Source organism: Notothenia coriiceps, unplaced genomic scaffold, assembly GCF_000735185.1.
Source record: "Notothenia coriiceps isolate Sejong01 unplaced genomic scaffold, NC01 NC01_scaffold00013592, whole genome shotgun sequence".
Taxonomy (NCBI): domain Eukaryota; kingdom Metazoa; phylum Chordata; class Actinopteri; order Perciformes; family Nototheniidae; genus Notothenia; species Notothenia coriiceps.
Window position 1 is genome coordinate 336005 of NW_011346293.1, and position 25497 is coordinate 361501.

The following is a 25497-nucleotide window of genomic DNA, read 5'->3' on the forward strand; positions in this document are numbered from 1 at the left end:
CCCCCCCCACCCTTATCACCTGAATCTCCTCCTAGAGCACCAATGTGTTATTTTTAACCAAATATCTCTCAGAGGGGCGTGGGGAGTGGCTACTTATTTTCATCTATAGTAACAGACAGAGAATCAGCACTTTTGAAACAGGGCTGAAACAGAGGGGATTATGGGATGCTGCAATAATCTGTTTGGTGTTTCAGACAAACACTTCAGAGGCATGTTTTGTATGTATCTGAGACCTATAATATATTGATGAAAACCAGTATAATAGGGGACCTTTAAGGGCCAGGAGGGAAATAAATATGGGCACCAGTTTCATGCTGTCAAGTTTTCCAGCATGTAGGGTAGCCTTTAGGGCCTGCATCCTGTTTTTTCCATAGAAAGGTCATGTGTATTTACTGATGCTAAAAGGCTTCATATTTATGCAAAAACCATTCTTTGAGACCTAACATGGTCTTCCTTTTTGTCCTTCAGGGCTCAGAGATGGGGAATTGGGCGTTGGGCCACTGGACCGAAGAAGGTTACGACATCTTCAAGAATTTCCCAGACCTCAACAGCATTCTCTGGGGAGCTGAGGACAGAGGCTGGGTACCTCGTATCGTGCCGAATCATCACATTCCCCACACAGAAAATGTCCTCAATGGCTCTGTGAGTTTGTTCAAGGCCACCAAGGACCCATAAACCACGTTAACCCTACAAGATGTGTTGAAACTCAAACTTTTCTTTTTCCTCTCACAGTTTGCTACTGAAACAAAATCCATCATTGCCTGGATGCAGCGTACCCCATTTGTGCTGGGAGCAAATTTGCAAGGAGGAGAAAAAATGGTCGCCTACCCGTTTGACATGCAGCGTCAACCAATTTCTGTAAGGCTGTTTCACAAATACAATCTTATTAAACACATATAGATCACCTCAGGAGTTTTACTCGCATATAATAACACATTAATCCTTTGATGTTGTCAAAGTCTACGGATAGCCGACGGAGTGATAACTCTAACATGAACGAGGAGACGTGGGCTCGCATTCAGCGGCAGAACGAGGGGTCTCTGCGAGAGACGCCAGATGACGCCATGTTCAGATGGTTGGCCATGTCATACGCCCACAGCCATGTGACCATGACGGAGACATACCGAGGCTCATGCCATGGCGATGATGTCACTGGGGGTCAAGGCATCACCAACAGAGCCAACTGGGATCCAGTGGTGGGCAGTAAGTGTTGACACAAGAGGGAATCAAAGAAATTGTAACAGTGCAAACAACTGTGCAACAATGAAAGAGCAAATGACTTAATCCATTTATTCCTAGTGGTATCCAAAGACCATTTAATCTGTTTGGCATTCCCAAGGTCCCCATCAAGTACATAACCCTAACCCTATACACACCACCATAGATGATAGCTTAAAGGTGACCTATCATGCAAAATGCACTTTTGTACGTCTTTTATACATGAATGTGTCCCCGGTGTTCCAGGGAACTCACCAAGTGTCAGAAAACACAACCCTCTCTATTTTCTACAAAAAAAATCTACACATCTCATAGTATCAGTATTTCTAAGCTTGATGGAAAATAGTTAATTGTTGTTGGAAGGTCATGTTGCTGTTTGTATATTACAAATGGCATGCATTGATGCATTTAAATAACAATGTATCAAGGTGCAGATGCCTCAAGAGTACCTTGACTAATAAAATAATCATCTAGACAGCACTGATCCTTTATCAAAGCTCCCTTTACAGCTTTTTTTCTCCCACAGGTATGAATGACTTCAGCTACCTGCACACCAACTGCTTCGAGCTGTCCATCTTCCTGGGCTGTGACAAGTTTCCCCATGAGAGTGAACTGCCTCTGGAGTGGGAGAACAATCGCGAGGCTCTGTTGTCCTTCATCGAACAAGTGAGAACTGGACTGATGAGTATAGATTAAACTCTAGTCAGAATACTTTGGAGATCAATTCCCCATGTTTGTAGACTTGATATGTGGCTGTTGACAGCTGCTTTTCTATCCTTCACATTGAAACTGGTGTGGTCTGTTCAGTCTTGTGTTGGTAGCAATGAATTGCAGTGGTGGTAGCCTCCATTGGCACGTTTAATGTTTTTATCCCCATGATGTTTGCATATTTCCTTGGTTGATAGACTAGTGAATAGGTCCCACTGAAAGTAATATAAACCATGATTAGGCTAAACCTGAAATGCTGTTTTCTGTTCAGGTAAATCGAGGAATAAAGGGTGTAGTGAGAGACGTGGAGGGAGGTCCGCTGCCCAATGCCACAATATCTGTGGAGGGAATACACCATGATGTCAGAACTGGTATGTTGTGGAAAACCACAAAGACACGTATTTATTAGACTTTTTGGTCAAGAATGTCAGCTTGTAACCTTTGCCCTACACTCATTCTAGCTTTAGGTGGTGATTACTGGCGTCTGTTGAATCCTGGAGAGTACAGAGTGACGGCCAGAGCTGACGGCTACACCCCTCAGACCAGAATATGCATGGTGGGCTACGACGTTGGAGCCACTTCATGCAGCTTCGCCTTAGCCAAATCAAACTGGGACCGCATCAAACAAATCATGAAGCTCCACGGCAAGAGGCCCATCCGACTTGTCCCCAAAGTAACTGTGGTGAGAACAACTACAGCGCCAAGCCCTGTGGCCACCACCGTCGACGATCACGCCAGACTCCAGAAGGCAGAGCGACTCAGGCGGCTCAAGATCTTGCGTTTACGCCGTCTGCGTCTGCAGAGGTTACGAGGCGGTCTCAATACCATACCTACTCCAACAACCACAACAACCACAACAACGACGACGACGACCACAACTACAGCCCCCACAACAGAACCTAAGACCGAGAGAACCACTTCCTGGTATGAATCCTGGTTTCCGGACAGTTGGATGACAGAGAATCCATTCGATAGCTTTAACTTTGACTCGGCGCCCACACAGGACTATCCTTTCGAATACACTATTGATTGATTTCTACATTCAGTGATACAACATCCATGTAAAACCTTACTAACTGCTTCTGATTGCTGCATCCTCACAGCTTTAAAAACACAGAGCACACAAGTTATTTAGCGCTCAAAATACTGGATTCGGGGAACATTGTGAGCGGAGACTTTAAGGGAATGTCCGTAATACAAATTTGTTTTGGGAAATTTCCATACAGAGAATTGATCTGGAATAAAAGATTGTGCTAAAAATACACTATACAGCTCAAGATATTTGGCTTTAATAAAACAACAAACATGTCACAACACAAACAGGAAATAATTAGGTACCTCTCCATTTGAAATGTCTGTATATCTTTATGTTTCTTAATTGCTTTACAGTATGATGGCTTCAGTTCAACTGATTAAATGTACTTCTGAATGCATTTGATTAAAACATACAAACAAAAAAAGTAACTTTAGATTGTGTACGATGTTGTGGTTCTAATTATGACTTAAAGGGGACCTATCATGCAAAATGCACTTTTTGATGACTTTTATACATAAATGTGTCCCCGGTGTGTCAGGGAACTGACGCAGCATCAGAAAATCGTGGCTGGTACTAATGCAGGTTTGTTGTGTCAGCCCGTAACAAAGACGTCATCCCGGCGCCCACATTTTCGGTCGGTGTAAAGGGTATTACCACTGCAGTATAGCCTCATCGTTTAGACCTAGTCGAAGCAACATCGGGGCAAAAATCTCTAAAACCATTGCTCTTCTTTTCNGCATCGCTAACACTCAGAGCTAACCTGTACTGGAGAGCATGTGTGTGAAGAAGCAGGAAATAAAAAGGTACTCACCTTGTGGTATAACCGGCAAGAGAGAAAGCCGTTGAGCTCCATACTGTTTCAGAAATAATCCTTGATAATCCATGATATGGCGTTTCATCACTGCAGTATTTAGTTTAGACAGTAGCTGCCGGGTCCCGCATGAGCTCAGCCCCCTCCCTTTTTTTTTTTTTTAAAGCTTTATACCCAAAATCAGCACTTTCGAAACAGGAAGTGAAATAGAGGGATATGAGGCATGGATAGAATGGGAGATCGGTTTGGTATTTTGAGCAAAACACTTCATAGACATGTTTTTTATACATATGAGACCTATGCTACTGCCTAAAAATATCATGATAGGTCCACTTTAAGGCTTCATGTTGTGCGGCAGTGTTTGGGGGCTTTAATTTACAATAGTAACGAGAAGGACAATTAGGTTAAATTTGGCTGATGGGTAAAGTATTGTCATGTAAATGCAGGAGAATAGGAAAGGCATTGAAACTGGACGAAATGAGACATATTTTAACTGTTGTAAGTCCAACAAAGAACAGGAAGTCTAAATCCAAGCAGATCTGAGAGAATCATGATTCATCAAAACCCCCCCCCCCTGGATCAGAACATTTCCAGGATTGTTGCCCAGTGCAAGTCCAGGAAATCAAGCTCGTTCCTGGAACTGCCACTGTTCACATTTCATGGGTCACAACCAATCGTTTTTTAAGCAAAGATATAAAAAACTGGAATAAATCCCTTCTTTCTGCATTTGTGAGTGTTTCTCTCACAGGTGTGTCAGATTTAAATCCTTACTTTCCCTACCTCTTTTCCTGACAGATTTGAAAGGGGCTATTCTATACCTCAACAAAATGAAACTACTGGATAGATTGTTATAAAATGTGGTTAATATTTTAATGTGTCCAATACTTTGGTTTATTTTTCCCAATCAGCTCAGTTGTGTTTACTACAAGTTATTAATTGCAACTGAACATGTTTGCATAGAAAATATGATCTATAAGAACTACAACATAAATGCTTAACGTTTGAGAAGAAATACTTTTATTTTAATCAAAATGTCAATGTTTTTAGAACAGACGCATTAGAAATAAGATGATACAGATACTGTATTCCTCAACAGACGATATATCATGTTTAGATTTGACAAAATCCAAGTTCAAACGGATGTCTCCTGCATTTTCTTCGTTTCAAAGTTCAAATAAGTCTGCATTCATCGTCCGTTTCCTCCGTGGGCCATATAGACTCAACAGCCCATTTCATCCAAAGTCAATACAGTTTATATTTGTCTCGTCCGGGCCGACACTGGATCAGAACGGTCCCCTGGGTTTCTGCACAGTTATAACCTCCAGGACTGATACACTCTGTGTACTGCAGCTCCGGCTAGGACTTGACTGGTGTGTCTTTCCTGTTCCTCCCGGCGCTGTATCGGAAACTCTTCAGTGGGTTCTTCCCCTGGATGTTCTATCAGAAGAGATTGAAACCATACATTTAGCAACTCTCCAACATATTTCTATGTGAGATAATCAGCTCATTTTCATATTATGTTCAATGGCATATAAGGTGTTCAAAATCGTGGGTAAACAACTACTTAGGACCAGGGGTTCAATTGGGCCGGGGCTGTCCGGGGCTCAGCCGCGGCACATAGGACGATGCTCTGACATCGCTCACCCTCGCACATTTGTCATATGTTTACAAAAAATGATATATGTTAAAACGTTTCTCGTTCTTAAGATAGACTATATTTAGGGTCGATATGTGTTTACTTTACAGGTCTCTTTGACCAGATATAGTTTGTTCGGCTTAGTGAACATGTGTCTCTTCCTTGGAGGAGCAGCATCGCCCGGACTCCGCTGCTCCTCCATGCAGAGAGTCTGCGGCAGTGTGTGTGTGTGTACACAGAGAGTCTGCGGCAGTGTGTGTGTGTGTGTGTACAGAGTCTGCGGCGGTGTGTGTGTGTGTACACAGAGAGTCTGCGGCAGTGTGTGTGTGTGTGTGTACAGAGTCTGCGGCGGTGTGTGTGTGTGTACACAGAGAGTCTGCGGCAGTGTGTGTGTGTGTGTGTACACAGAGTCTGCGGCGGTGCCGCCAAACGACCCGAGCCGTCTTGTAACACGGAGCTCGTTTCCTAAACCATGCTAAATGTATGTGTGTGCATAAAGCAGAGTCATAATTAAATCATTTCCAGTGAGATTAACTCACATACTTTTGGGCATACCCGCGCAGCCCTACAAATGAACTGAGATTACCACACAAATGTTCTTTAGCAAGTGTGCAGAGCAATGTTGATTTAAAAAAGCAATTTGAAGGTTGGATATTTGCTCCAAAAAAAGTGTGTATATATTAATAATTTAAGATGTAAACTAATTTATTTGTAGAACTTGTAAGCCCTTAAGGTCAAATAATGAGACAACCCCCCCCCCCCCCAATTTAACCCCTGCTTAGGACAGATGCATTAACAGAATTTAGACATTATTAAATAGTTTAAAGTAAGTGATGATTTGATTAAGCATATACTTGTTGCCCTCAACTTGCTGTTATTCTGCTCAATTCCCTGTTTATATATGCCACCGCTTATGGTTACGTTAGATGTTTGCTGCTTGTTCGTTAATCCTCTCTGAAAAATGCTAGAGATCCTGAAATCTTTTCTTGCCCAGGTACCATCTCCTCCGAACATAATGCACAGGAAGCAAAAGAAAGGTTTTCTGGCAAGCTAGCCATTTTTATCCCAGAGAACTAAAACCCTTAGAAGTTGTAATCGAACCCTGTACCAGGTGAGCATTGAGGGGTTTAATCTCTTTTCCAGGTTTGATTTCTGGCTGGTGTTGAATCGAAAACTGTCACCAGTTCCCTTTATGGGATTCAGTCAATTTGAACAGATTGTTTTTCTTGGGTCTCACCTTGAAGCTGCTCTTGATGACCCCATCTGGTTTTGATTTGACCATCTTCTTCTTCTTCCTCCTGTTTGACAGCGGATTCACGACGCCCTTCAGTGTCTCGGGAACTGGAGAACGGCAGGGGGAAATGATTAATTACAAATGATTGACATTTACCATGTACAATGTAAATGTACTTTTTAGTTTAATTGAGTATTTCTATTTAAAGATGCAATACTTTGTGAGCAAATATATTATAAAGTGGTATTCTAAATATAGATTTCACTAAAACTGATATTTCAGGTGTTATTGAGTGTGTCTCTTACTGAGGTAGTCGGGCACGTTCCTCAGGTGGGGTTTGATGACAGCAGGATGGAGGTCTTTGTCGTGTCTGAGCAGCTGCAGGTCTCTGGGATTGTCCTCAAAATATGTCTGAGAGACAGCAGGGACATCAAATCACAACATGTCCTCACACTTCAACTCTCTCTCCTAAAAAACAGTGGCCATCACTCACCTTGAGTTTTTCTGAGTTGAGCAGCTCCTGTTTGATCTCCTTCAGTCTGGCCTCCTTCACTGCCTGCTTTGTCACTGAACGCATGGCATCCTGCATACAAACACCAGAAACGTTCATCATCCAAACGCTATAGTTTTTTCGCCATGCTGGAGTTTTAATCCAAATAGATGGTTGATCCTGTTTGGCTTTGTTTGGTTAGTCACAGATATGAGGAGGATACTCACCCTGCACCTGTACCTGAAGCCCTCAATCTCGTCCATCTTAAACTCATATGGTTTTAGAACACAATCAGACGTATCTAAAAAACAAAATACATGTTTCATATTAAAACTGGCCACATGGCTAAAGGCTTAGACTCAAAGTGTATTAAAAGAAGTCCTGGTTACCTCCTGTGAGAGCGTCCTCCACCTCTGATAGCACACCAATCTCCGTGTGAGAGATGAAGGACAGAGCGGTGCCGGGGTTGTCTGCTCGGGCCGTTCTACAAAAAACAATAATACCAAATCAGGATTTGATAGTTAGGAAGAAGGTGCCCTCATGAATCATTGATCCTGAAGTGTGACTGAACTGAAACACTGCTCACCTCCCAACTCGATGAATGTATGATTCTACAGTCATGGGGAAATCAAAGTTGATGACATTTGAAACATTCTGGAAGTCCACCCCTCTGGAGACTCCATACTCTTTGTCCTTCGCCCTTTAATAACAGAAAAATACCAATCAAGTCAACAAAAATGTACAAATGCCATGAAAAGGAACACAGAAAAGTCTGTCCGTTCATTATCTGATGAAAGAACCAAAATCAACACTTATTGGTTTTCTAACACATAAAGGGTGGTAGGTAACATTATGAGCCGGGACGTTTAAAAAGGTAATGTTTGCAGTTAAGTTGCATATGACATAAATTAATGTGCCGTATTTGATAAGCCATATTGTATCACCCTTGACTTCTCCCGATCATTGTCTATTGTACTAAAGAGTGTTCAGGGTTGATAAAAGAAAATCTCTCAATTGACTCACCTTCCTCCCTTGTCTGTGTTCTTCTTCTTCTTCTTCCCTTTGCCTGCCGTCGGCAGTGGAGCAGCAGCGGGGTCGGCCAAACTCTGTTCATCTGTGGCGATGATGTAGTCGTAGAAGCCCTGGTTGAACTGAGTGATGATGTGACACCTGAAGCAGGGAGGAAGGAAACATCATGATCAACACAAGGAAAGGGGATTACATTGATTTCTTTGAAGGGCAGTTTCGGCTGACATGTTTGTTACTGTGTTTTGAAATTGTACTCATTCTTTTTGTATCGGTGTTGGATGTAATGTTAACTAGGGGACAAAGAAGCCCAACAAATAATTGTATTAATCTTTCATATCAAGCTTTGAATATAACTGAATGCTTGGAATAATATACTATTAACTGCAATTACTGAGATACCCGGCAACTCTTTAAATTACTTTTCAGATGTGTATTTGCCGGTTTTTAAAAACACAGTCTAACTGAAGAGTGGTAGAAGAAGAATTCAAAACCTTACTCAAGTATGCAAGTATCATCAGCAAAATGTACTTCAATTATAAAAGTACTCATTGTGCGGCAATAGTGTTTTACTTAAATTATATATTTCTATATAAAGGGATAGTGGTGGTCTAGTGAGGTGGGGTGAAGATCGGAAGGTTGTGAGTTCAAACACCACCACTAGTGTGCCCTTGAGTAAGGCACTTAGCCCTTAGTTACTCCAGGGAGAATGTCCCTGTAATTGGTAATTGTAAGTCACTTTGGATAAAAGCGTCAGCTAAATTAAATGTAATTTCTAAAATAATATTACAACTAGGGCTGTCAAACGATTAACATTTTTAATCAGATTAATCACAGCTTAAAAATTAATTAATCATGATTAATCACCATTCGAACTATGTCCAAAATATGCCATTTCTTTATGTATATTGTTGTGGGAATGGAAAGATAAATGAAAGAAGGCGGACATATCCATTTCACATACAGTATGTATGTATGTTTATTATAACATTGTTCTGTGTGTCAAAATGAAAGACAGCCCACACACCTATCAATCATCAAACCGTGGGGTCTTAATTCATTACGTGTTGATTTCTATCAACGGGGGGAGTACTTCAGGAAAGTCGACCTTCGTGACCACAGAGCGTGAACGTTGTGATAAACTGTTTTAGCGCAGTTCTCCAGTGAAGGGGGGGGGGAGTCTCCCTCCGCAGCCGGTTGGCGTAGTTTTGGCACAATTCCGTTGTACAGACCGACGTTAACAGCAGCCCTGTCTGTGCACACGGAGACCGACTCTGTCGTCCGGTGATCTAACCGCCTTCTGGAAAAGCTTCACAAGTACGTCGGTACGCAAATGCACTTTGTGACACAAGTGACGGTACATAACCTGCGTGCCAGTTATGTGCACCCCTGTACTACAGCAAAAGTATTCTGGGCTGGCTATTCTGCACATGCGTTAAAATGCGTTAAATATTTTAACGCAATTAATTCAAAAAATGAACTACCGCCAATGTACTTTTGAAAAAGACGATGTAGGACAACTTATCTAAATGCATGAAGAAATGTTTATCTTAAATATTCTAAAATCTCCACATTTGGAGAAACATGTTTTTTTCAATAGATGAAAAGGCTATAAAAAAAATCCTTAAGTTAAAACTAACTAGTAATTATATTCTGCACTCTTCTCTCACCTGGACTGGACGGGCAGCTCAGAGTTCAGCACACAGGCAGGAATACCAAACTGCTCCAGGAACAGTTTGAGTCTGTAGCTTCGGTCCACCGCTCCCACAAACAACAGCGTCTTCCCCTGAACCAGGCTCAGCTTCAGCAGCGTGTAGATGAGCAGGAACTTATCCTCCTCCTCACACTTGAGGCCGTACTGCTGCAGCTGGCTGCTGTCGGGGAGCTGAGAGCCCTGGAGCTTCAGGATCACCTGGGAGAACACAGATACAGGGGTAAAGACAAAACCAGGAACACTTACAGCTTCTAATATGTATTTAACTTAATAAACTGTAAGCAGATAACTTTTTTACTATGATTTTGAATAAGACATTACAGGGTTGTGCAGCAGCAGCTCCTTTAAGGCCTGAACGTCTTCTGTGAGAGTAGCTGACATCAGGAACGACTGGTAGATCTTTGGCAAATGACTGTTAAAACACAACAAAAATATGATTATGTACATTTTAAGATAACAGAAATAGTGTAGAAGAACATGTGGAAATGTTGCAAATGTCACATGTTTATTGTTATAATAACTGCCTGCCATGACTTATTGCTTAATTAAACCATGTGCAGCTGCCTCAGGTAAGTGATTTAAAGTCAAACTGTGTTCTCACCACAACAAGTTCTTCAGGTCTGCCTCGAAGCCAAAAGAGAAGAGCAGGTCGGCCTCATCTACCACCAGCATCTCAAGGGACGAATGCAGGACCAGGTTCTGGGCACTGAGGTGGGCGAGCACTCGTGACGGGGTCCCCACAACCACATCTGGCTTCTCCATTAAGATAGGCCTGTTTAAACACAAAAGACATCTCATTATATCTTAATACACTTGATACATTCTAAGGTATTAAAACTCCTCAACCAGACTGACCTCTGTGCTGATAGGTCAGCTTTCCCCGTGATGTCGGCCACTCGGACGTCCCTGGAGCAGTACGCTGTTAACTGTCTCATCATGGCCTGAACCTGCTGACCCAGCTCTTTGGTTGGAACCAGGATCAGAGCTCTCACTTCCTGTTCTCTAACGCTCTGAAAATAACAACAAAACAAAACACAGAGTGAGCTGACCAAGGGACAAAAAGGAAAGCTGAAGGATATGCATCACAGAGAGAATATCTTTGGTTTTTAATATAAGTTGTTTTCTCACCTGTTTGGAGGCCAGGATGCGCTGGATGACGGGGATAGCGTAAGCAGCGGTCTTTCCTGATCCAGTCCTGGCTCGTGCTAGAAGGTCTTTCCCCTCCAGAGCCAGAGGGATCGCCTTCTCCTGGATTAAAGTGGGCTGGGACCACCCGAGATCTGCAACCGCCTAAATCATGAAAATAAGAACAAGGATTAATTTCATGCGTTTAATACAGTGATTTCAATAGATGCGCGTGTTATTTTGTCAGCTCTGACATGGGAATATATAAATGAAATTCCATTATCCCTTGTATAGGCTTCTGACTGGTTATAAGGCATACATTATCCCAGAAATGTGTTTTACGAACTACTTAGCCAACTGAATTGTAACCGATTAACACACTTCTTTTTGAGTGATCAATAGACCTCAGGATATGAAACCTAATGTTAAAGTAAGCTCAGAACAACATATATATATATATATATATATATGAACTATCAGAGAAACCATATATGTACAGGTTTTTACATATTGACAGATATTGTGATTCAATTTGTTGGGGGTTAATGACATTCTGGTATGGATTTAAAGTATGTCCTGAGAAATAAATAATAGTGGGAAGTGAACGTTTCATGCAAACAACAAAAATAAGGTCATGTAAACTCTAACATGGATATAAACACAAAGATAACAGTAATAATGTATTTGTTTATAGGTTAAACCCTTTCCTTCATATTTGTTCTAGTTCCCCATACACGAGACAAGTTAAAGCGACACACGGAACCTCTTGTAGTTATTTACGTCGCGTTCCCTTCACGTTTCTGCCGTTTTCCTCTTAAAATAAAGGTTTACCGTTTTATTAACAGTCTATTTATGATTTACTGATAGTGTCAAACTGGGTTTTACCTTTAAAAGACGGTCGTCAAAGCCCATTTCATGAAAATTAAGCATTTCAGCAGCCATCTCTGCTCCTCACTACACCACACGTGCGTCGCAAGGTTCTGACGTCATGATGCCTTCACGTCCCTCCTCTAAAGCTCCAAATTCCCAATTGTTCCTTCATATAATCTTGCTTCCTTTTTTTCTTGTTTTTTAGTCAAACAAACATATATTTAAGGTGGTAAGGTAACAAATAAAGAAAATAATAATAATACCAAGTTAAATAGAATACATTGAAATGTAATTCAATTACATTTAATTTAAGCAATACTTAAAAACTGTCACAATCACAACATACATAGATTAAAATCAAAATCTGGATCTTTGCACAGTAGATTTTTTTATCTAAAATAAATGTTGCTTTGGTGTATTTGTGAAGAAAATATTTTTTTTTAAAACATAAAAATAGTAGAGAAAATTAGACAAATGCAAAATATAGTAGGATAATGGGAGTTTTAATATGATAGGGATTATGTTGCTTAAATATGCAATGTACTTCTACACCAGGGAAGATATCAATAATTCAACCACTGCTGAAAGGACTGTTGTGGTGAGATTGTTTACTCCATTTTCTCCCTTATTTCCCTAATATGGCCAGTAGATGGCAACAAACGCAACCAATGACTCAATCTCTAACGTCACAAAGAATTGTATTAACAATTAAATATAAAAATAACCACGTTACATTCAGCCTACTGAAACACACACACCAGAAGAGCGTCCATAAAACAGCATGGACGTGGCTTTGAATTAGCAGCCATGTTTTTGTAGTAGTTTCTTTTGAATGAGGACTTGTTGAGAAGATGGTGCTGAGGAGCGGGGGCTGGAATTGAAGATGTCTGGAGCTGGATGCTCAGCAGCAGCTTTCTCATCTTCCCATCCATCCTCCGAAAGCAAAAATAAAAGAGTCAACATGGCCGCGGAGCTCGCCCTGCAGCACCTCTGAGGCTGAATAAAACCACACAAAGGTAAATAAAACAAACATGGAGGGTTCGTTGTGGAAAATACTGGGCATGCATTGTTTTTTCCTCATTTTAATGGATTGTTCAATCACTATGACACATCCAGCCGAGTATTCCCCAAAATAAAGCCACAGGTTGTTACATAATCTAAAAATGATAATATTGTAACCCTAAAAGCTGTAATAATGTCCCTTTATTGGATCATATGTTATACAAGCTCTTTATTGTTTATTCTTTAATATTTCACGGTTATTTCTCTATTGTTTTCAGATTAAATGGCGTTTATGTCCCGGTTCTCCCGGTCCAGGAGCAGCTCCAGGTCCCCGAACCGAAAAGACACCGAGCGCGTGTCCCCGCTGCTGACCGTGTCCGAGCTGGAGAGGCTGCTGTGCACGGGCAAAACTGCCTGCAACCACACAGACGAAGTGTGGCCAAGACTTTACATTGGAGATCAGTGAGTGTACATCACCCTCACTTCATGATAACAGTGATGGAAGAACTCTATGTGCAAGTACAGATAGTGCAATCAAATAAATTATACTTTAGGAAATGTATAAGTGTTTACTATTTTGAATACAAGTACAATTAAAAGTATTTATTATACATAATGTGCCATTGCAAATAATACATTACATTATTAAAGCATCACTTTAATCAGAGATGGCAAAAGTACACACATCCTTTACTCAAGTAGAAGTGCAGATACTTGTGTTTAAAAATACTCTGGTAAAAGTTGAAGTACTGACTAAACTTCTTATCTTTACTCAAGTAAAGTAAAGAAGTATTGCCTTCAAATGTACTTAAGTATAAAGTACCCATAACTACCAACAGTTTTATAGAGCAACTGGTAAGTGCACCTCACTTTATATTAATAGAATATTAAAGATATTCTATTTCAAATTGTAATAATGACATTGTTAGCTAATTACTGTTTCAACACTGAACAACCACCATTTAGAACACAAGCAAAGAAAAACAAAGTGGGGACAGGAAAGAAAAAAACACCTAGGCTAAATTATATTCAAGGGTGATTTTACCTCTTCCTTGGAAACCACACAACATTATTATGTTAATTCTTTTTTTTTAACTGAATTGATGTGAGTTATATGGTCAACTTTATTTAAAATCAAATAATTAACGACTACAAGTACTGTATTTTTGTTAAGTATTAGTTATATTATTAATCTGAAACTGTAGATGAACTCTTAACAAAAGCTGTTGAATGTAATGTAATATGTTTCTAATATACAGTGGTCCTAAATGTAGAATATTTCCCACTCAAATGTCGTACAGTAGAATAAGTGGCATAAAATGGAAATACTCAAGTTCAAGTAGTTCAAAACAGTAAAGGTATTGTCACACATGCTTAAGAAACTAATGCACGACATGAAAATGTAATGCATGCATTAATGCAGGCGCACAAAGAAACTACTCCTGCAGCAGATGTTGGTGAAAACAAACTCTGCATCCATCCTTCTGCAAAGGGAAGCTCAAACAACCCCATAAGTGTTTCACACAACAGACTCAAACCCAGAAAACATGACATACAGTCAGCCATGTAAGAGCAGAAGTTCTTGCCATGCAGGCAAGTTCAGGCAAGGAGAAGAAAAAAGGCCGGAAAGCTAAAGGGCGTTTGCCAGCCAGACAATCTGGCAGAGAGCTAGTGGAAATAAACCGGTACATAAACTTGTTGGCTGAGAGCCAGGGGGAGGAAATGGCGGGAAAGGGGTTACTGCAGGGCAGGAGGGAGTGGCAGGATCTCATGAGAGTCAGTAACAGAAAAAAGAAACAACAGGAAGGTAACGATCAGGCTGAAGTTGGTACACACAGTGAAGCAAAACACATTTTAGAGTGTAATTTATCCTCAATTTATGAAGGTTCACTCACAATATCTTCCGTACATCAGTGTTGGAAAGTTTGTTTTGTTTGTGCTGTGCTTCAGTGTTATGCCACTTAATACTTCCACTTCATTACATCTCAGGGGGAATGTGGTATGTTTTTAGTATTTGTTTATCAAACCGGCCGTCAAACTCTAACATCTGCACAAACCCAACTGCCTTTGTTTATGTCACATTTACAAGTTAGAGGATTTCACTTCATTACTTAAATGAAACTGATTGGGAGAGAAGTGAACAAAAAGCTGCAAAAAATGTCTTCTCTGCAGAGATATCGCATCAGACCGACGAGAGCTGGCCAAACTCGAAATTACACACATCCTCAACTGTGCCCAGAGCAAGTGGCGAGGCGGTGCCGAGTATTACGCTGGGATGAACATCACTTATCACGGGATCGAGGCTCATGATTCCCCCACCTTCGACATGAGCGTCAACTTCTATCCTGCTGCTGAGTTCATCCACAAAGCCCTCATCAATGGAGGTATTCTGAGAGTGTGTGTTTGTGTGTGAAGTGCATCCTTTGTAAACCTCAACAACATGGAAATATGTGGATTTGTCTGTAGCCAAGATTTCAGAAATGCTAGATCCAGAATTTAAAATTGCAATTAAAAACTATTTTTTGGTGTTCAAATTACGTAACAATTTAAATTTGAAGAATACAAAATGCTCCAAATTGCTTTACAGTTACTATATATTTTTTGGGCAATGAAAATGACAAGCCCCAGGCTTCTCCAGCAATGCACATTTTACACAGCACTAAATGAAAGCAAATATGTATGGATGGATTTTTGGTCTATAAAACTTAATTCAGACTAGCAATCATTTTTATTTGTTTTACTCTTGTCTTCAGCAGACACCACACTGACATATCATCCCTTTTTTTAAGTTGATGCAATGACTAAGTCTCAACGAATTACCTAACAAAATGTATATAAACACGTAAGAAACATATGGAACAGATTTAGGGTTTCATGTTGTTTGTGTGTTCAGGTAAGGTGCTGGTCCACTGCACAGTGGGAGTGAGCCGCTCGGCCACTCTGGTGCTGGCGTACCTGATGATCAGACAGAACCTGACGCTGGTGGAGGCCATCAAAACCGTGAAGGACCACCGAGGCGTCATCCCCAACCGAGGGTTCCTCCGCCAGCTCAACGGCCTGGACGGCATCCTGAGAGAGAGCCGTAAGACGTCTTCACAGAGCTGAAAACACACACTCAACTGATATCTGATATTGGTTTCTTCTGATTCATTTGAATTTGTTATTTATTTATTGAAGTATTTTATATTGTTGTTCGTTTGTGTTTGAGCCGCTGAAAAACATCAACATTGACATTTAATGTCTAAGGGAACTCTCAGCGCATTAATGAAGATCTCATTACGTCTACTTAGTCGAGTCAGTTTTATTGATTACAATACAACTTGGCTGTAAAGAGTCAAAAGCAGGACAGTTTAGGAACAACTATTCTCTTTTCATACCAGGGTAAAGTCCACTTTAATCAAACTTCAGACCATTCCACTCGAAACTGATGTTCTACTGCCGGTGAACCTTCAAAAATGAAATCATAGCTAAACAGAATACAGGCTGCAGGAATCCATATAAAATCTAATCTAATCTCTGGTGCAATTTTTCTTATGTCAAGAAATGTCTTCAAATGTGTTAACAATTATTACTGGAAGAAGATGAAATGATCTCATCTCACTGGTAGATTTTTACAAAAAACAGTCACTTGTACTCATTTTATTACCAAAGTCCAAGCAGTCCAACTTACCATGTCATTGTAGTAAATATAGACATATAAAATACATAATTTCCTTCACTGGAGACATTGAATAGTGTAGTTAGAAACTGTGTTAGAATAATATATGACTAATGTTGATGTTTTAATAAGGGCAATTGTAGGTGGTTGCGTTATTTTATAATAATGCAGCAATTTATGTAAATGTTTTGGTAACTGGAAAGGAAGACAACCAATTGAATCATAATGAAATATTTGCTAAATGATATACGATAGAAAAAACAACAAGGAAAAAATAAATAAACATTAATAGTACTTGTTTTGGTTTTAAAATGAGGCATCATTAATGTGAACTAGATCAATGGGAATCAGAGTATTGCCACTGGCTCTTAGAGCTCCTTAGAATCATAAAGGTGAAATTGTTCTCTCATGCAAGAGAGCTAGTGTGCACTTGTTCACACTTACATGTTATGGTTGTGATTCAGGGTCCCAAACATTTAGTCCCTGGAAATACCACACCTGGTTTTTCAACATACGGGCTTTCCTGTCTTTTGTAATCAAAATGGAGGGTTAAACCTATGATATCAGCCCTCAGTAAGAAGACTCTTGCTCATTATTCCCCATAGATTAAGCATTTGCAGGTCTTCCCTCTACTTTTTTTACATTCAGCAAGTGTCATTAAGTGCTCTGAACAGCTCACACACTAGCGCAGGTCTATACCAGCACAGTTATGTAGCCTGTCGATTATTGTACTACAGTGTTGTCACAATCTGTACACAATTGTTAGCTGTGAGTTTGTGAATAGCGCATACAGTATACTTCAGTATGCTATGATTTTCGTTCGAGTTCAATGTATTGTTTCAATCAAATAGTCACAGTCCTTCTTAATATTTGTATTCGATATCTGAAATTCATCAAGTACAGATGGATGGACATCTACGAGATGAACATTACAGTCTGGTTTATCACTCCTTAATCACTATAAGGGTGAATATTTAATATGCCTGCATTTAGAGGCACTGACACTTGACGTGCAGTGGGAGAAAATACCACAAATGTGCCATTGCAAAAGCTACCAACTGCCTGGCTGTCAGGAGAGTTCAGTGTTCAGTGCTGTACGCGAGTCTTACCAAGTCCGCTCTTTTGTCTTGTTATTTAGTGAGGCCTGTGTTCTCATGCTAACGAAAAACAATCGAGGATCCAATGCTGACATTTAAACCAGCTTTTCAAATACCCTCCAGTGTTTTATTAATGATTACCTCGGGTATCACATCTGTTTTTTGTGACTTGTGGTCTTCATTTGTGCTGTTTTAAAACCACCATGATGAAAGGGGGTAAAGAGTTGTACTTTGCTCAACTCACAGGGAAAAAAACAATGTAAACTAAAAGCTAATTAGTGGATTTGTACAGCCTGTGGGGGTATTAGGGCATAGTTTGAATGTTTTTGAAATAAGCTCATCGGATTTTCCTGCCAATAGTAAAATGAGAAGATAACTGCGATAAGCATGGAGCTGGGGCAGGAAGTGATTAGCTTAGTTTAGCTTAGCATAAAAGCTGGAGGCAGAGGTAAACAGCTAGCCTGGCTCTGTTTAACATGTTTTAGATTAATGTTGCTCACGGATTAAACATACAAGACGTTTCATGTAATGGGCCCCTCTGTTGCTACGCCTTCCAAAGTCTGTGTTTACAATTAGCAACAAAGGCAGTAATTTTTGATATAACAGGTATTTGATTTCCCACAAAAGTTAAAAATCTTAACAGGTTTGACAGTGTTGTTGGTAAACTAATACTAGCAGATTTTATCAGATGTAGTTGTTAAAGCTAACTGTAATTTCGCTGATTTTGGTAGCCTTTAAAAAAAAATAGCTAGCAGTTTTTATTTCTGTCTTTAGTGCTAATGCTAAGCTAAGATAATCACCTTCCTATTGACTGCACGATATCTTTAAAGAGTGTTTCGGGTTGTGGCCTTGTAAAGCGCTATCGCGATTTCACGGGACAGTTTGCTTGCATTGTGTTTTAGATTAATACCCATTTGCATCGTAGCTGGATTCTTTGGGACCAATATATGACCCAAGGGGCCACATCAGAGCCTGAAATCCATATTGCATGAAACATATTTTCCATGGGATCTTGGATATTTTAAATTGGCAAATTTGGTATATTTGGATTGATTTGTGAAGGCATGAAGTAACTACCACAATCCAGAATATATGGTAATTTGGTGTCAGGAAAAGCAGAGATTTACTTATGTGTAAGACTTTGTTAAATACAACGATGTCCTGGTGCAGCTTAGACCGTCTTTTTCAAGAATATTTCCACTCAGTTAATACACAAAATAAACACTTTAAAATAGGTGAACTATCCAAGAATATTCCTCTGGATAGGGCCTTTAACCATTGCGAACTTTACCTTTTCTGTATCAGATCTGTGTTTTGTATTTGTGGTTTTACTGTGCAGTGATTGGTCGTTGATCTCTATTCCCATTTATATTCTCTTTATTTTTGTTTTCTCACTGAAACCTTTCTATAGGGAAACGTTAACTATATTGAATGTATTTTTGTATTACTCCCTTTGAGGTTCATTGGAAACTGGCAAAGGAGATGTCGATGCGTTAATCTGTGCACTTCACGTTGGATTTTAATGTTTTTATTGTGAATAACACTGAGCCTACTTTGTTTTGATCAATTCTGTACTTAATCAGAAATAAAAAAAAACTAAAACTTCTCTCAAAGCAGTTGTACTGTATTTTGTATTTGAAAGAGGTATATTTCTATTTCTACACCATTACATCAAAGATGCATTTTTAAAACACTGCATTTGTCTGACAGCTTTTGAAGGACTTACATTTATAATATACTTATTCCAGCACTGTTTAATGATAGGAGTGTCATTTTTCACTGGTTTGAGTTCAAGAGATTCCCCTAAAACTAAGACTTGTTGTCTTAGTTGCGTCTGTGTTGTTAGCTTAGAATGAGCTCTTCACATCTACATACTACAGAGTTCCACGTTTTGTTTGTACAGTAGCCCAGAACAGAACAAAATAAACACTATAAGCAGGCCTTTTGCGCTCATTGACCCAATTTTCATTTTTAATTCTTATAATGACTTTAGAAGCAATGTCACGACAATGATAAAAGACTAAACCTTATTTTTAAAACACTTGCAATGGAAGATCCCACCCAAATTCCCCAAAAATTATTAGAACAAAGCATCTTTATGAATGAGATGACAAACACATTCAGCTTTAGGTTGCTTTATTGACACTTTCAGCCTCATTTTGAAGTGGATGTTAGAGGGTACATGGGAACTTAAGGAGCTTTGTCACACTATTATAATTCACCACAGTCTGCAATGACAACCTTCGCCGAAGGAGCACCTTTTTGCGAGCCTACCGCGTCCATTTTCTGGACGACGTCGATGCCCTCCACCACCTTCCCAAACACCACGTGCTTCCCGTCCAGCCTGAAAAGGAAAGAGGCAACTCTGAAATAGGCTGAAACAGTTTGAATAAGCCTGAATGCAACAGCACATGGCTCAAAGTGGAGCTTACCAGCTAGTGTCCCCTGTGCAGATGAAGAACTGGGACCCGTTGGTGTTTGGCCCAGCGTTCGCCATGGACAGTGTGCCCAGGCCCTGATGCTTCAACTTGAAGTTCTCGTCACCAAACTTCTCCCCGTAGATGGATTTGCCTCCAGTTCCATTGTGTTTGGTAAAGTCCCCACCCTGAGAAAACATTAAAAAGTCTCAGTTGACTCAGTATTTTTGGCAAATGGCATACAAAAATCTATTTGAGGTTTGATCTGAACTTGAACTAAATTCTTTCCTTTACTCTACCTGGCACATGAACTTGGTGATGATTCGGTGAAAACTGGAGTCCTTGTAGCCAAAACCTTTCTCTCCGGTGCACAAAGCACGGAAGTTTTCTGTGAAATAAAAACACTGTTATTTCCTTTAATTCCCCCCAAAAATATGTCACAAATAATCAGCAATATTTACTCTTTTTTTTGCATCAATCATTTTCAACTACCTCTGCAACAAGTTAGGTGAGGGGCAACCATATAGCCTAGTAGTTTATACATAAAACTGAATCGAGTTTTCCTCTTTTTGTTATCCACAAAAGACCAAAAGCCAGCTAAAACGCAATTGGACAACAAACTGAAACAGAAATCTGCCTGGATACAGATTCTGCATTAATGTGCTTTACATCTGTACTTGTCAGTGGAGTAATAATAGAAACTGTATTTAAGTATCACCTTCTTAAAACTACTGTTATAGAATGCATTGTGAACCAAGAAACTCAAAAGCAAAACAGGAGAGCATTCAAAAACAAAATCATTAACAAGTAGGAAATAGCACATAAGACGGCAGGAGTAAAAACAATGCATGAACATGCACAGAAATAAAAAATCTTATTGGAAACAGATTGAAAACTGAGGGGGGAAAAAAGCCTAAATTGAGTCTTGAGAGTACAATGTACAAGAAACTGGTGAGTTTTTTGTTCTTAATGTTAATCAAGTAAGCTTTTCCAAAGTGTTGGAGCTATAACAGAAAAAAACACTGAACTAGCTAACAGGGCCTTAACCAGGAAGAAGCTTAGCGCCAAATCATGCAGGGCCTTGTAAATCAAGATTACAAATTAAAATGCTTATCAGACAGACATGTTTTAGGCCTCTCAGCTTAAAAAGCAGCAACATCGTTTAGTTTCTCTTTGTAGTCGGGATACTGAGGATATTGCAACAGATCACACCATGATGTATTTGAGCCACCATATAGTAGGATACTCTATGCACAAAGCAAAATGTAGGCCATTTTGTCTGCATCTACTGGGTATATTTAAATGAGATCTTATCACAAAATTAGTTAGACAATTTCTAAGGATTCTCATGCTAGATTCAAGGTTGTGGTACAGAATAAGCAACACTATGCTGTCATCTGCTTGGTGGAAATATTACAAAGAGAACAGTTACTTCCTCTTTGTACTCTTACTTCCTCCTAATCCTCCCTGTGGTAGCACTCCTTTTTTGACTCACATTTGGCACTGCAACTGGTTATTCAGGCTCTCAAATCCTCACCCACAGCCCGCCCCATATTATGAATCATTTCTCAGGTGAGGATTGAAAGCCAATCATAAATCCCTTTGATCGTGGGTGTTTCTCAATGTCGAGGAAAGCAGCCCAAGAGCCACTATTTCTAAGATAATACGTCATCGAGTGCCGCCGGAGGACTGTTCCAATGTCCAGCATACTTGGAATTCTACCAAGGTGCGGGAAATGTCGAGGCTGCACATGTGTAGACTCCGCGGTCTTAAAATCCCCACAATGCTTTGCGCACGGGCCAATTTCCAAATATTTGGTGGAAATCGCGCTTCATTTTAGGCGGGGCCTTGCATATGACGCACACCTGCACACCTGCCTGTACCACAATTCTTCGTTTTCCTAGGCTAGGAAGGATTCTTGTATCGCTTCTGAAGGACCTGACTCGGAGGGACATGTCCTACCAAGGAAGCGTATTCGACATTGAGAAACACCCAGTGCGTGGAAAAAGCCAGAGCAGTGGCTCAGTTATTGCTACATGCACTGCAGTACATTTTCAACGCTTTCTTCCTTATTGGCAAAGCTTACCTGCAGTTTTTGGGACTACATCATTCCGGAGCTGCAAAACACAGACATTGGAATTTGTAAATCATTCAGAGTTTTGTAAAATGCATCCTAGCTGCTCATTTTTAACCTTAATGAAATCACCATCGCTGAAATAAAGGGATATAACTTAATAGTCTTACCTCCATTACAATCCTGCCAGCAGGAGCTCCATCAAGAGTGATGTCAAAGAAAACCTTTCCCATGTTTGCAAACGGCGTTGTAATATGGTTATGATGAAAAAAACATTTCCTGTTGAAGCCTGTACTTATAGGAGTCCAGGAACATGTGATGTCAAAGTTGTTACCAGCCAATCACAGCCATGTGAAGGCTCAAGAATAGACCAATTGGAATGAAGATGGGTGGGGTTCAGTTAGTAACATTACTCCACAGGCGGAGCAATGATCAGTTTTTGAAAATCAGCTCTATGAAACATGCACTCCAGTACAAATATGTTATGATCCAACTCCCCTCAAAAGAAGAAGGTGACATTAAATATATGTTCAGATGGGGAAGGGGGCTCATCCAAAGGGAAAGTATCTGTCCAGATGTGAAAAAATGGTTCTAAGGTTAAGATAACCAAATTATTGTAACGGACGGTCAATACATAAATGAATTTTATGGAGGCAAGGCCCACATTAAACGCAAGTAGAATTAAAAACATAGCAGTCGGAGTCACGAGTGTAATAAAAAGCCTTAGATGTTGCACACTGGAAACTAATGTATTTCAGCTGCAGTATAAACACAGACACCAAAGGCACAAGAAGACTCAAGATGTCATGTCATAAATCACCTGAGCCACCCCTTGAAAAATCCTGTAGGCCTACTGAAATACATACGACGGACACAATACTATTTTCTCGGGTTAAGTTTGTAGTAGATTTACTCAAGTATTGTACTTAATTACAATTGTATGCTACCTTGTACTTTTACTCCACCACAATTCAGAACTAAATCATGTACTTTTTTCAACTAGTGCCACTTTGCAGATTTGTATTAATGTGAAATATAAACACTTAAATCCGACTTTAGTAAATTCCGACTTTAGTAAATTCACAAGCTACCCTATAGTATATAAAGTCATTCAGCTAGCTGCTTTGATAACACTTGAATGCATCAATAATTATAATCAAAACATATTAACATGGTCCAATTTGCATAACAAGTACTTACACTTTTGGTACTTTAAGTATATTTTGATGCCAATACTTGCATTTTTAACTTATTATAAATGCATTATTTGTACTTGTAACAGGTTTTTTGTACACTGTAGTAGTTCTTTTAAGTACAATAGCTGGGTACTTCTTCCACCACTGGACAAATATGACATCACTGAGCTGAGTTAACGGGCAAATATTTCTACACAAATAGACAACACCGCATTTATGTATTGCATTACAAATTAGAAAATGTATTCCCTGCTGAAAATGTGTGCAAATGGTGTAAGCTGCGTTAATTTGTTGCTGAATTCAACTGAAAATGCAGAAAAAGGTGAATATGTTAATAGTTGAATGGTATCTGTAGCTGCTTTTAGCTACAGAGACCAAGTAAGTGTTTTGCTGAACTTAGCAGAAAAATGCAGAAAAGTGAAATGATTTGAATCGAAAATTGTTACAACTCAAATGCATTGCACTGACTTTGATGAACATTTGAAAGTGAAGTGTTCAACTGGAAGAGTAGGGAAAATAGTGATGAAGCTTAATATTTCAAAGAATAGTTTAAAAAGGTATAAATAAAACAATGTATAGCCTCAATGTCCTGAAATAGCTGAATCATTTAACAGTTTAATGGTTTCTGTAGCTGAAAGTAGGCTGAAGTAGTTAGATATCAGATGTACATAGTAGTATACTGTAAGTACAAGTAGTAGTAGTAGTAGTACTAGTAGTAGTAGTAGTTTTAGTAGTAGTATTAGTAGTATTAGTAGTAGCTATAGTAGTGATAGTAGCAGTTGTAGTTGAAGTATAGTAGCAGTAGTAGTATCTGTAGCCTACTAGTAGTAGTGGCAGTAGCAGCAGTAGTAGTAGCAGCAGTAATATAAGTAGTTGTATGAGTAGTAGAGGTGTTGTTAGTAGTACTAGTAGTTGTATAAGTAGTTGTAATTGTATTAGAAGTTGTAGTAGTAGTCATGTAGTAGTTGTATTAGTAGTAGTAGTATTTGTAGTAATAGTGGTAGTAATATAAGTAGTCGTAGTAGCAGTATAAGTAGTAGTTGTAGAAGTAGTAGTCAAAGTAGTAGTAGTAGTTGTAAAAGGAGCAGTAACAGTCATAGTTGAAGAAGTCGTAGTGTGTATGTGTGCGGGGGGGGAATAATTTTGAAATAATTTGAACAGAGTGTATATTTTGGGATTGAGCGGTTTTTAAATATTTTTTCAGAAGATTTGAAACACCCTCTACACTCAAAGTGATGATGTCACACACTCTAGCCCTGAAGAGTCCGTCCCATAGACACCCATTATAAAATCAGCCTATAGTAGAGGGTTATGAGAAAATCGAGGTGTCTCTAGTTACGACATATAGAGTTGACAAAACAGACCATTAAAGTGCGTCGTTTTTAGTCTTTTCACTGTTGACTAAACTGTAGCGTCTCCACTAGTTAGTCGACGTCTAACAGCGTAATTAAGGCGCTATAGACTAGAATGTCTAACTGTGAAACTCATGTCAGCTGGTCATTACGTTGTGACCTTGTCCGTCCCTATCACAATCGCTGAGATTATAATCCCACAAAACTCTTTCACCGAACTGTTACCTATAAGAGTATCTTAATCAAATTTTCCATATTATGGTTTCTCTTGACTACTCGGTTGTGAGGCATACAGCTTGTTCTATCTTCGTTTGTAGCTTATACAGGTTTCTTCTATTTTTTGTACGGATTTTCAAGTACATAATAGTGTCTAACTCGTCTTTGAGCATAGATGAACATACGACAACCTTTGCTCCATGTACGCACATGAGCGCTTCAATAAATATCCATGACTCGTCGTATTATCGACATGAGCCTTCTGTTACAGATAACCCTCTATCAATCTTCAATTAATCTTTCCATCTTATGACTTTCTAACACAGCAATTTACGGAAACATGTAACATTGGTTAGCATCCTGTCGAAAAATATCAAATTTTCATTGCTTTTTGATATTCTGATCTAATATATGCTCATTATATCGTATTGGTAGAATTCTAGATCAATATCACTAAATTTCCTATTATACAATCTGAAAATCCAATCAGAGAAATCAGATACATATATAAGATAAATTCAAAATATCTTGAATACTAAGTCAATCCGTACAAAACAAGTTCCACCGCATTTTGCTATACGAGTATCGTACGTCACGTCATCACTGCAATATAAGAA

General features: G+C 39.4%; 4 protein-coding genes across 4 annotated transcripts; 2 read left to right on the forward strand and 2 right to left on the reverse strand.

The window, feature by feature from the left end:
* Positions 1 to 472: 472 nt before the first annotated feature.
* Positions 473 to 3395, forward strand: LOC104948015 (adipocyte enhancer-binding protein 1-like). The gene is made up of 6 exons (XM_010774159.1): positions 473 to 642; positions 733 to 858; positions 960 to 1203; positions 1745 to 1884; positions 2198 to 2297; positions 2388 to 3395. Exons 1-6 carry the CDS (start codon positions 478 to 480, stop codon positions 2957 to 2959), a joined length of 1347 nt encoding a protein of 448 aa, XP_010772461.1. The 5' UTR covers positions 473 to 477; the 3' UTR covers positions 2960 to 3395.
* A 1327-nt stretch (positions 3396 to 4722) lies between these two features.
* On the reverse strand, positions 4723 to 11975 carry ddx56 (DEAD (Asp-Glu-Ala-Asp) box helicase 56). Its single transcript, XM_010774160.1, has 14 exons — positions 11884 to 11975; positions 11002 to 11163; positions 10729 to 10883; positions 10475 to 10645; positions 10195 to 10285; positions 9830 to 10071; positions 8157 to 8303; positions 7720 to 7833; positions 7523 to 7617; positions 7361 to 7434; positions 7137 to 7226; positions 6949 to 7054; positions 6647 to 6750; positions 4723 to 5210 (listed from the first exon to the last, which is right to left on the reverse strand). The coding sequence occupies exons 1-14, from the start codon at positions 11938 to 11940 to the stop codon at positions 5130 to 5132; spliced, it is 1689 nt and encodes a 562-aa protein (XP_010772462.1). The 5' UTR covers positions 11941 to 11975; the 3' UTR covers positions 4723 to 5129.
* A 624-nt stretch (positions 11976 to 12599) lies between these two features.
* On the forward strand, positions 12600 to 19238 carry LOC104948017 (dual specificity protein phosphatase 26-like). The gene is made up of 4 exons (XM_010774161.1): positions 12600 to 12884; positions 13149 to 13332; positions 15043 to 15254; positions 15764 to 19238. The coding sequence occupies exons 2-4, from the start codon at positions 13154 to 13156 to the stop codon at positions 15973 to 15975; spliced, it is 603 nt and encodes a 200-aa protein (XP_010772463.1). The 5' UTR covers positions 12600 to 12884; positions 13149 to 13153; the 3' UTR covers positions 15976 to 19238.
* A 506-nt stretch (positions 19239 to 19744) lies between these two features.
* On the reverse strand, positions 19745 to 22398 carry LOC104948018 (peptidyl-prolyl cis-trans isomerase-like). Its single transcript, XM_010774163.1, has 5 exons — positions 22287 to 22398; positions 22129 to 22159; positions 20342 to 20430; positions 20058 to 20230; positions 19745 to 19969 (listed from the first exon to the last, which is right to left on the reverse strand). Exons 1-5 carry the CDS (start codon positions 22347 to 22349, stop codon positions 19837 to 19839), a joined length of 489 nt encoding a protein of 162 aa, XP_010772465.1. The 5' UTR covers positions 22350 to 22398; the 3' UTR covers positions 19745 to 19836.
* Between the last annotated feature and the right edge of the window lie 3099 nt (positions 22399 to 25497).

What these genes read in the sequence shown, in the direction of transcription:
- LOC104948018 (XM_010774163.1), bottom strand. Translation starts at nt 22,349, where the DNA reads ATGGGAAAGGTTTTCTTTGACATCACTCTTGATGGAGCTCCTGCTGGC. An exon ending in TGTAGTCCCAAAAACTGCAG is followed by an intron (nt 20,431 to 22,128) that starts GTAAGCTTTGCC and finishes TTTATTTCACAG; the next exon opens with AAAACTTCCGTGCTTTGTGC. An exon ending in TCACCAAGTTCATGTGCCAG is followed by an intron (nt 20,231 to 20,341) that starts GTAGAGTAAAGG and finishes ATGTTTTCTCAG; the next exon opens with GGTGGGGACTTTACCAAACA.
- LOC104948015 (XM_010774159.1), top strand. Translation starts at nt 478, where the DNA reads ATGGGGAATTGGGCGTTGGGCCACTGGACCGAAGAAGGTTACGACATC. An exon ending in AAAATGTCCTCAATGGCTCT is followed by an intron (nt 643 to 732) that starts GTGAGTTTGTTC and finishes TTCCTCTCACAG; the next exon opens with TTTGCTACTGAAACAAAATC. An exon ending in TGTTGTCCTTCATCGAACAA is followed by an intron (nt 1,885 to 2,197) that starts GTGAGAACTGGA and finishes TTTTCTGTTCAG; the next exon opens with GTAAATCGAGGAATAAAGGG.
- LOC104948017 (XM_010774161.1), top strand. Translation starts at nt 13,154, where the DNA reads ATGGCGTTTATGTCCCGGTTCTCCCGGTCCAGGAGCAGCTCCAGGTCC. An exon ending in AGACTTTACATTGGAGATCA is followed by an intron (nt 13,333 to 15,042) that starts GTGAGTGTACAT and finishes TCTTCTCTGCAG; the next exon opens with AGATATCGCATCAGACCGAC. An exon ending in CAAAGCCCTCATCAATGGAG is followed by an intron (nt 15,255 to 15,763) that starts GTATTCTGAGAG and finishes TTGTGTGTTCAG; the next exon opens with GTAAGGTGCTGGTCCACTGC.
- ddx56 (XM_010774160.1), bottom strand. Translation starts at nt 11,940, where the DNA reads ATGGCTGCTGAAATGCTTAATTTTCATGAAATGGGCTTTGACGACCGT. An exon ending in GCTGACCTATCAGCACAGAG is followed by an intron (nt 10,646 to 10,728) that starts GTCAGTCTGGTT and finishes GTGTTTAAACAG; the next exon opens with GCCTATCTTAATGGAGAAGC. An exon ending in AACACAGACAAGGGAGGAAG is followed by an intron (nt 7,834 to 8,156) that starts GTGAGTCAATTG and finishes CTGTTATTAAAG; the next exon opens with GGCGAAGGACAAAGAGTATG.